The following is an 11,653-nucleotide window of genomic DNA, read 5'->3' as shown; positions in this document are numbered from 1 at the left end:
TCCCTGGTCCTGCTGACCACACTGGCCATAATGGCCCACTATAGGAACACAGACCATTTAAAGTGAAATTCAGAGAGCAACTGTAATGTAATAGTTTTCAGGGTTTGCAATTACATAGATTTTGAGCTTTTCCAAGTTTTACAAATCACCTTTTTCAAAATGAAAACACTAAGGAACAAATTTTACTCTCTAACCTAGAAAATATCTAGGATCATTTTTCTTTTCTGCTGCTATCTTTTCCTGCCTTACAATTTTCTCACTTTTGTGGCTGACTTCTTTTTCTGGGTAAAACTACATCATGTATGGGACCAGTACAAAACCCATGTTCTCCTTTGAGGGCTAATGAACCTCAAGAAAGCTCACGTTTGTGCAGGGGATGTAAACCCTTAACATGCACAAAGCACGTTGAGAGAGAAGTATAAAAACAAATCCTTATCCTTGCACTGGAATAGCTAGTGACAGACAGCTATACATTTGGGTTGATTTTTTTAAGATTTTCATTTAGGAAAAGTGACATAGCTTTAACTATTTATCTTGTACTATTCCTCTGCTAAAATAATATGCTTTTCAGCTTCTGAATCCTAAGTATATCTAACCAATATAAGCTTATTTTAACTACATCAGAAATTATTAATTCTCTAAATTATTAGAATAATGAATAATCTTGTAATTATTTCCCACTGAATTTTCAAATTATTTCCTTTATGGTGAACAGGTTTTTAGTGAGGTCTCTTCAGAAGTGAATTTGTTCTTTTCAAGTGGCATATGGAATCCTAGTGCAACTCTTCAAAGAGAAATTACTTGTAATAGGGAGTTCCTGAATACTTGTAACTCTATCATTGAAACACTCTCAGACCAGAGAGGCAAAATAACACAGTTGTGTAAATATTTTCTTTAGAAACACCTAGAAAAGCACCAGTTACAAGAAGAGATACTGGCATGTGGCTGAAAGTGCTTTTCGCCTTGTTGAGGGCTAAGAAGTAAAAAACATCTACAAGAATCATAGAATGCTTTGGGTTGGAAGAGACCTTAAAGATCAGCTAGTTCCAACCTCCCTGTCATGGGCAGGAACACCGTCCACCAGTGCAGGTTGCTCAAAACACCATCCAACCTGGCTCTGAACACTTCCAGGATGGGGCTTCCACAGCTTATCCGGGCAAACTGTTCAAATGTCTCACCACCCTCACAGTAAAAAATTTGTTTCTTACATACAATCTAAATTTACCCTCTTTCATATTAAAAACATTATGCCTTGTTCTATCACTACACGTTGTTGTAAAAAGCCCTCTTCAGCTTGGCTGAAGACACTCTTTAGCCACTGGAAGGCTGCTGTAAGATGTCTCTGAACCCTTCTCTTCTCCAGTCTGACAACCCCAAATCTCTCAATCTGTCCTCATCCCTCTGATCATCTTTGGGACCCTCCTCTGGACTTGCTCCAGCAGATTCCCTTCCTTCTTATGCTGGAAGCCCCAGAGCTGGATGCAGTATTCCAGAGAGCTTAATAGAGGAGAAGAATCACCTCTCTACCTGTTGGCCATGCTGCTTTTGCTGAAGCCCAGAATACAGCTGGCTTTCTGGGCTGTGAGCGTACGTTGCCATTCTCATTCACAAACACCTCCAGTCCTTCTCCTCAGGAATGCTCTCAATCCATTTTCCAGCCAGCCTGTACATGTGCTTGGGATTTCCCTGACCCACATGCAAGATCTTTCTCTTGCTTTTGTTGAACTTCATGAGGTTTGCATCAGACCATCTATCAAGCATGTTAAGGTTCCTCTAGATGGCATCCCTTCCCTCCAGTGTGACCACAACACATAGATTAGTGTCATCAGGAAAGCTGCTGAGGGTGCACTTTATCCCACTGTCCATGTCACCAACAGTGCTGTTACAAACAATCGCCCCTGAGGAACATCACTAGTCTCCACTTGGACAATGAGCCATTGATTGCAATTCTTTTGGGTGCCACCTTCCAGCCAATTCCTGACCCATAAAGTGACTCAATCATCAAATCCATGCCGCTCCAGTTTAGAGACAAGGATGTTGTTACAATGTCAAACAAGCTTTACACAAGTCCAGGTAGGTGACCTCAGTTGCTGTTCCCTTATCCACCAACACTGTAACCCCACTGTAGAAGGCCACCAAATTTGTCAGACATGATTTGCCCTTCGTAAAGCCATGTTGGCTGTCACAAATCACTTCCTTATTTTCCATGTTCCTTAGCATTGTTGTGAGGAGGATCTGCTCCATGTTCTTGACAAGTACCAAGGTGAGATTGACTTGTCTGTAGGTCCCCAGGTCACCCTTTTTAACAGTGGGGATTATGTTTCCCCTTCACCAGACTGCCATGACCTCTCAAATACTTCAGACACAAGTTTAGCCACTTCATCCACCAGTTTCCTCAGAACCCACATATGCAACTTATCAGGTCCCATGGGCTTTTGCATCTTCACGTTCCTTAGATGATCTCAAATCTGATCTTCTCCAACAGCCAGCAGTTCTTCATTCTACCAGTCTTCGCCTTTGCCTTCTGTAACATGGGTGGTGTGACTGGAACACTTGTCGGTGAAGACTGATGAAAAAGAGTCATTGACTACCCTGGCTTTCCCCATGTCCCGGGTCACCAGGTCTCCTACTTCCTTTCAGAGAGGGCCCATGTTTTCCCTAGTCTTCTTTTTATCACCAATGTAACTAAAGAAGCTTTTCTTGTCATCCTTGATGTTCCTGGCTACATTTAATCCTATCGGGGCTTTAGCTTTCCTAAACTAAACCCTGATTCCTTGGACAATCTCTCTGTGCATCTCCCAGACTACCTGTATTTCCATCCTCTTTAGGCTTCCTTTTTGTCTTTAGATTCATCCAAGAGCTTCCTGTTCATCCATGTAGGTCTCCTGGTGGTTTTGCCTGACTTCCTCTTTGCTAGGAGGCATTGCTCCTGAGCTTCGAAGAGATGATTGATCTCAGGGTCTCAAACCGTGGGACACAAACCATGGGACACAGGGCTTGACTGAATCCAGGACAGGGTTTCACATTGTTATAGAGGGAAGGCTGCCACACCACAGCCTCTGCAAAAAAACCAAAGCAGGGCATGTTGAAATGGCGCCAGCATCAGCTTTCAGGACTAGGCCTTCATACAACATACTGCATTAAAAGCACAGCTGCAGTCAGAGGGGTTAGGTCACAGTTGTTCTCACAGACAGTTATTTTTGAGGAATGCCTTCTAGCAAGTCGAACTAAGGCTAGATTAAAAAATAACACCTAAGGATACTGCTAACTTGCACACAGAGACATTCCTAGCATCAGCAGGGCTATGTGTGGGTTACCTTCACTGTCTCTGGACTCTGCATTCACTACTGCCTTGGTGTTCCCTTTAGCACAGCTGCTGTCCCGAGCACCTTTGGCACCACACAGCAGAAGGGATGACAGAGCTGCACCCACTGGGTGTTCTGGGGTTGTCTGTTACAAATGTTTGTGAAGAATCTAGCAAAAGCAGAAAGCCAGCACACGATGCATTTGCAAACTTTTGAAGCTGTCAGGGAGAGTTGCTGCTATGCACACGCATTGTTGTTATTAGCTGTGAGTACTGGGAGTTTGCAAACCCTTATAAAAAGATTATGCAAGAACAAGCATTTAAATTCAGAGTGAGGTTTACTTTAATTGTGCAATATTCAATAAACAGAAGTAGACTACTCTTGCTCACAGTATTTAGTTTTTCTAAGTCTGTTTTAGTCACACTGAAATTAAGGGACTTGTGGAGAACATCAAGGTCAACAACACAGAACCTATAAAGAACAATATAAACACAAAACGGACTAGGCAGTCATCTTAGAGAAAAAAATCTACTAAATTGGTAACTTCATGTTCTTATTTAGAAATAAGCAAAAAACCCAAAGAAAACCCAAACAAACAAAACAAAAAACCAAACCCAAAACAAGCAAACAAACAAAACCCACCAAAACAAAAAAAACAAAACCCAAGCAGTCAATCCTCAAAACCAAACAAAAACCCCAAACCCTTACAATTGAATATTGAGGTGCCACAGCAAAACATGAGTGTAATAATATCTTTTGACTAAACAAGAATTTTGAGTGCCAGGTCACACCCATAATCTGTCAGCAGTAGACACGCATAGAGTGAGCTTTCCCTCAAATTATCAGCCTGAATACATGGCAATCAATGAGAATATATATCACACAGAAGTACATGTTGTATATGAAAATGTGTCACAGAGAGCTCTTGGGAACTGCAGCCATCTGCCTTTCTTTGACACCAATGAATCCTGAATCTGGTGATCACAGTGAGATGGAAAAGCAATAGCATTAAAAAAGACTGCATCATTATCAGAAAAATGGTCGCTGTTAAAAAAATCCAAACAACTGCTCTAAAAATTACTCACAATGATAAAGAGTTTTGGTTAACCCTTTTCTGAGCCCCTCAGATAAGATTGTTGGAAATTTCTGCAGCAGGAGGGAGGAAACTGTTATTATTATTATTATTAATAACAGTAGTAGCATTAATAATAATAATAACCAACAACAAAACAAAAATCGGTTTCTGACTCCTGCTTCAAGAAAGAGTTTCTCAAACTGCTTCTGCCTGGTCAAGGATTAAAAAAAGTCCCAAAGGCTCAGAAAGCCCCTGAATTCAAGGTGATGTATTTAAATCTCCACCTCCCACACCCACTCCAAATCCAATTACCATCAAGCTCAATGAGAAGCCCTACAAAATATAACAAGCAAAAAAAAAAATCTTGGTGGAAAGGGAGAAGAAAAATATAAGTGAACAAGTAAATAATTGAAAGTTGATTTAAATTTAAATTAAAATCTTAACAAACACAGCAGATGCTTTTAATAATTCCCCCTTTTTTGGATTAGTAATATTTTAAAATTCTTCTTATTGATTAAATTATCTGCCTGTTAAATATGACCATTTCATTCTTACTGCCTAATAGAGTTAAGTATATTGTGATCTGTTTTATGTCTGCTCTCATTCAGATATTTTCTGAATCTAAGTTTTCACAATATCTTTATTTGGATTTCTCAAGCCTCAAGTAGTCTGCTTTTCTCAAATTCCAGACCATGAATTGGACTCCTATACAGATTCAAAGATGTTTTCCCTGCACATCATGCTGTAGGTAATCAACATTGCTGGAAAACAAAAAAAAAAAAACAAGCCAGAGCAGATAGTCTAAAGTTATTTCCTAGAGATGACAGGCCCTGCTGCTTCAGTCACATCAAAGATACAGTGTCTGATGTGCTCACAAATTGCTGACAATAAATGGGGAGTTGTTTATCAGCTGGAGTAGTGCTGCAGATATTGAGAAAATACAAACCATCCAGTATTTTAGGACGGCAGGTATTCTTTCATCCAACCATACCTCACTTTCTTGTCTCCTGGAATGACATTTTAGGAATTTTTCATCTAAAGAAATACAACATGTTTAAGAAACCAAAGACAACTCTTTCTAGGCACTGTATTGCTAAATACTTGTTCTATTGGTACCTGCTCAAAGGAAAAAAGCTACCTGTGATGTAAGCTCAACCTTTAGTGATTTCTAACCAGGGATATGAGAACTCAATTCCTTGGACAGTTATGATCTGCAGTAACTGTTACTCTGGTAATTTCAAGCACAGAATGAATTGCAATGACCTTAAACATAGTGAGATTACTTTCCTACTATGCTTTAGGGTATTCTGAGCTAACAATGCTCCACATTATCTTACTGAAGCTAGCTAGGTAGGCATGGGAGAGATTAAATGTTAAGATATCATGAATCAATAACCTAGTAATGAGAGTGTTCACTTCTAAAGAGGAACACCTGAAATCCAGTCAGTGTTTCAGACAATATTTGACACAAGATGCTTAGGAGAAAATAAATAAAATGAATATTTAAAATTTAATCTCCCACCTCCAAGATGAGAGACCTAATAGTAAGATGGACTTATTGTCATTTTCTTTCTCTGGTAAAATAATTAATGAACTTTACTGTCACTTAGAGTGAAGATCCATCCCATTAATGGAGACTTTTCCAGCATTAACTATTATCTGCAACTTCGTTTTTCATAAAGGAAGACACGGGTTCAAGTGAAGAAAAGGATATAATATAGGCATCACCCTTGGTTGAATGAATCACTAAAAAAGTATGTGTGGAACCTCACAACATGACTCCCCGATTCACAATTTTATGCTGTACAGTATGTTTAAAGTGCTTTAGTACTGGAAACATGAGGGTTCATGAAATTTAGTTGAGCAGACCTTTCAGGACCTATATTCTACGCTGTGACATGTAAACTAACAGTTGTGTCCTACAACTTCCTTAGGAAGGTACTTATTTCTTCTAGGTCCAGCATAAAATTCTGAAAATGATGAAAAGGTTTGTTTGCATGCACAGTATTATAAATTTTTTCATTTCTATGAAGATTTGCATGAAATCAAGTTTGCCCCTAGCGTGCTTGGCATTTCTTCCAGGAAAAATGGATTTGTTCTCTACCTTCACACCCACAGAATCATGCAGATATATGTGTACATGCAGATAACCACATACACAAAGAGACATCAACACATATACAAACAGATGCACAGACTCACTGTTTGCTATTTTTGGTAGTGTTTTTGTTAAATGCAATTCACAGTTAAGTGCTGCTTTTAGAACAACATTTCAGGGATTCAGCTGTTCTGCTCAAATCTTCACAGCTGAAGAAGAGACAAAACAGGAGCAGCCTTTTTATTGTATTAATTTGATTTTTGTCTTTTGTCCTGCCAGCTATCAAAATTGTCAAATAAACCAGCTTTGATTCATAAATAATGGTTCCATTATATTTACTGTGCCACTGGTCAGAGTACCTGAAATTTTAATTCACTTGTTCAGCTAAATTTCATCCTCAGTTCACAGCCATAAAATTCTGTATTGACAAACTTTCAAACCAACTTTGACTCTGAGGTATCTAGTCAACATTTTTCTTCTGTGTGGATATTAGTTTATTGAATAAGTGGCATCTGTTTTCCTCCACATCACTAGTGGAGTAGGTATTTCCTTTTGACAGCTTTGCACGATTTATGGGTTTGCATGCTACGAAGAAAAATAGTACTAAGCAAAAAATTCCAATTCATTACCTCTTAGTACTTAATTAAGTTCATACACATTGCACACTATAGGTGAACCCTGAAATGACTGTGACAGCCACTGAGCAGCAAGTTAGATTATCTTTGGAAGACAGAGAGACTTTTAATTATCTTGACCTTATTTTTTCCATCTATGATATTCATAAATTTTCATTCTATTTTGTTGTCTCCATCAGATGTACCAAACCCTACTGAAAACAAGATTATATCCTCAGCTATTTCCTTTTATCTGCACATTTAGGCACCAAATGTTTTTACAAATAGTGAAGTCAAGCAATAGTTTTTATCAGCTTACTTCACACAGCTGCAGATGAATTGTATCGTACAGGCTTCTCATAATAACGGTTTGATTTTCAAAATTATAACATCTTTATAAAAGAAGAAAACAGTGGATCTGGCTATGAGTAAATACAGAAATAAAGAGAGCCTGGGCTTTACCTGTCAGGGTTCTGTGTACACACATGCATCTGTAAGAGGATCCGCTGGGTGAAAGTCTTAAAGCATTGCCCACATTTCCAAAGATGCCAGTCACTGAACTCAGAATTTAGTTGACTTGTTGAAGTTGGGCTTGCAAGAACTCGTTGGTTTTTGACACTGATCTGGTTAAATCCTGACTCGATGGACCCAGACTTATCCAGAAGAGAAAAATTTCTGCTACACGGAGTCTGTGGAAATACTACAGATCGCTGTGGAGTGGCAGGGGACAGTTTGCTACTTTTATTAAATGGCTGTAGGGTGTCTTGTCTGGACATGGCCTCCATTACAGTCGAAGGGACATTCACTGGGAGAAAACAAGAAAAGTAAATAAGATCTTTTTTATGCCTGTTAAAAGCTAATACAGTTTTGGGAGACACCAAAAAAAAATAACAACATCCATTTTCTTGACACTATGATTAAACAACTTTATTTTAACAATGCACAAAAAATAAAAAAGTTTTTTTTTGATCTGAACGGATGGTGCTGATTCTGTGACACTGAAATGAAAATTCATGCAAGGGGCTGTATTACACTGAAGGGACCTAAAGAAGCCTGACTGTGGTATACATTTATGACACAATGGGATTGTCATCTGAAAGAAAATTCTGCTGTACCTGTGATACCCTGACTCTGCATGCTGCAGTCAGCATGTCTGATGGCTCTATCATAGATGAGCATGAATTTTGAGAAAAAATCCACTGAGATAGAAACGGGCTTAAACATCTACTGCACCAACGGTTCCCTTATCCCCTTAGAGGGCAGCCTCTAAGGATATTATTCTATTACATTTCACAAATAGTCACACTGCCAATACAATAATAAGTAAGAGACTTCACCATGTCTTATATGATTAAGAGTAATAGCAGGTAGGTCAACATGAGACAATGCAAAGTATAGGCAAAGATATCTTTGTGCATCAGCTTCCCACCTACAAAACAGGTGTAAAAATTGTTTCTAGTCCTATGAAGGTTTTATGATCAACAATTAAATATGGCTTATGAGGCACTCAGATATTTCAGCAACAAATGCAAAACGCTGCTCACAAAGAAGTGCTTTAGTGCTGAATTTGAATGCTGCATGTTAAGGAAGGCATGTACCATGTAGATCATGCAGTGAAAGAAGCAAAGGTCCTGTGGAAAAACAGTCAGCTAACAAAAGCTTGTTCCACAATGAAGAAAGAAACACAATTTAGGCCACCTGGGCCAGGTAACTTCTAACGCATTCTAATTTTGGCACACTCAGTCTCATGAGATTATATTTTAATGGAAGTTTTTTAACTAAATATGTTGTATGCATATGTGTATATATATGTACACACATTTAGTTATTGTCACAAATTGTTCATAGGTATGTACCTTTATGTAGGTACATAGAACCTACTGAACACGTGACTAAAAACTGCAACTCTGTTTAGGTAAGTTATGGTAATAGATTTCTAAGAGCAAATATGAGAATTAAATTTCAGTTGTGTCCAGGATTCATCCAACACTATTTAATACACAACAAAAACATAATACACATTAATGATTTGGTAATACCTTAAATCATGCTACTTATAGTCATGTCCTAGTATCTCTCACCAATCATAATGACTCCAATGTAATAATATTACAAGCCATTTAATTTACGTAAGTTGAAGTCTTTCTCAAGCTATTTTTTTGGAGTATCTGAGAACCTAATTTTTAAGCAGTTACATCCAGACATATAATACATCTTCTATGTCTCTTCAGTACAAGAAGCAATTTGTATACTTCCATTTTGCCCCAACATATTCACAAGAAGAAGACCAGGGTTCTTTCTTTTAATTGTATTCATAAAGTTCACAGATGCAATAAGATCAGGGTACTAAAGACTTAAGGAATATAGGCAGAGTTTGTACTGGTGAAAATACCTCTCTGCAGAAGATAAGCAGAAGGTCTACTCTGAGACTTTAAGTGGCACTTAAGTCATATACCATCCTGCAGCTGTCTGCATGGTCAGAGATTAATTTCATCTACTCATGTCAGTGTCTCTGTGGATGAAACTCTGGTTTCCCTCACAGCAGAATAGCAAGAGACAATATTTGAGATTTTAGCCATAATGCTTTGCTTTTCAAATAAAGGTTTTGTAGGCTTGAACTCATGAAAGAAAAAATAATATTTCTGTATTGTACACTACAGAGCATGAGTTTTATCAGCAAACATTAATGTCAGTACCTAAATTTCTTTTAAACTTCTGTCAAACCCAACAGATTAGAAAACTCAAGATGAAAAAGGATGTTTATTTTTGACAGTTTTTAGTCCCTGCTATCTTGCTGTTTTATTGCTGCATGGTTCACTATTTAAGCTGCTACAAGGCACCAGTTCATCCTAGCAGTTCATCCTGTTTAAGTATCCAAGTACTTGACCAAAAACATACATCTTATATGTAGTTGATTAAGCATGGACAGTAACATGATTACTTTAGACCAAAGTCAATCAGGCATCCACTATTAGGTTCTTCCACCACATAGATACATATAGCTGTCAAAATGGATGCAAGCACTGATAATCAAGTTCCACACAGCAAGCGGCGAAACTGAAGGGTATCCCTGGATCACCTATTGCCATTACAGACAAATATATCCAGCACGAGATGGGTCTGTGTTATAAATTGCATGTTTAGTTTTGTCAGGATTCCTAGCAAGCTAAAAACAAAATATTGAGAAGAATGGATGGAAATGGGGATGGCCAGGATGGAATGGAGGTTCATGGTCATTTCAGGGTTCTTACACTCAGTTTGTATTTAGAGAAGCTGGTTTTTACCTTTCAACCACAAGGATCTAACCACTACAATCAGTCAGTCAAAGCTTTTCTCAACATACTCAGTGGTTATAGAATGAAGTATCACTAACAGAGGCCCTGTGGGCCTGCAATGCATCACTGTTTTGGCAAGACAGTGTTTTATGATAGGTCTGGTAACAATGGAGAGGACAAAGCAAATCGGTTAACAACAGACTAGGAATTAATCTCTTATAAGAGTGATTCTAACCATACCATAATTTTGCATAACTTAAGTGTATCAGCTTACCTCAAAATATACAACCACTTTCTTTTAATATCACAGAATCAAAGAATCAGAAAATCATAGAATGGTTTGTGCTGGAAGGAACCTTAAATATCATCTAGGTCCAACTCTCCTGCCATGGCCAGGGACACCTTCTACTAGATCAGGCTGCTCAAAGTCCCATCTAGACCAGATTTCAACAATTCCGGGGATGGAGCACCCCCTAATATACTCTAAGAATATGTCTGATTAGGCATGAAACAGGAATTATGGCTTACATGTGTGGAAATGCAAGGAAGAACTTACAATTTTCATCTTGTGCAATGCACTGGAGAGGGATTCCGAAGAAAGATGTGTAGCTGTCATTGTACCACACCAACAGCTCAGTGCCCCTGGGGATGTCTACACAAGCCCGGTAGAATATATTTGACCTAATCAAGACAAAAAGTAAAAGGGAAAAAAAAGCGAAAAAAAAGGCCTAATTAAGGAATAGAGCATTATCCTCTTATCAGACACAGTATTATAATAGTAATTCATTGTTTTGAAACATTTCTGCAGATAACTAAATTAATAACTTACTGGCTATTTTAAAATTAAATCTGTCATTAGAGAAGGTCTTTGTTCCTGTAGCACAGGCTAACAAAAACCTTACTGGTACTTTGAACTTCGCATAACACTAAGGTTTTAGCAGGACCAAGATTTCATGAAAATACAGGTATTTTCTTGCAATGTCTGTTTTAAATTGATTTTATAAATGGTACATTTTGCTCACACAGTATAAGCATCAGAGTAGTGCCCACAGTTCAGCAAGTACAACCATTTAAACAGCTTTGCATTTGTCATCTAAGCTAAAGTTAACATAGCTTAGGGGCAAATAGACAGCAGCTCTTTCATGTGAGTAAATTCTTTGAGCAAGAGATTTAAAGTAGTGTGAAGTGACCTTTCATTACAGCAACATACCACCAAAAGCGAGATCTTGGATTGTTGAGTAAAATAAACTTTGGCTTAGAGGAAATAAAAAATTGGACCAGAACAT

At 38.1% G+C, this 11,653-nt stretch overlaps 1 protein-coding gene across 1 annotated transcript in view; it reads right to left on the bottom strand.

Moving 5' to 3' along the window:
* Positions 1–7,550: 7,550 nt before the first annotated feature.
* Positions 7,551–11,653, bottom strand: part of PRDM6 (PR domain containing 6) — a gene marked incomplete at its 5' end in the record, with an annotated part of 47,012 nt that continues 42,909 nt past the window's right edge. Inside the window, 2 exons of the mRNA XM_009069537.1 lie at positions 7,551–7,897; positions 10,924–11,048. Coding sequence (XP_009067785.1) covers positions 7,551–7,897; positions 10,924–11,048 — 472 coding nt within the window. The remainder of the gene's footprint in view (positions 7,898–10,923; positions 11,049–11,653) is intronic.

Source organism: Acanthisitta chloris, unplaced genomic scaffold (assembly GCF_000695815.1).
Source record: "Acanthisitta chloris isolate BGI_N310 unplaced genomic scaffold, ASM69581v1 scaffold7142, whole genome shotgun sequence".
In the NCBI taxonomy this organism is placed as follows: Eukaryota; Metazoa; Chordata; class Aves; order Passeriformes; family Acanthisittidae; genus Acanthisitta; species Acanthisitta chloris.
This window is presented reverse-complemented; position numbering and strand designations above follow the sequence as displayed.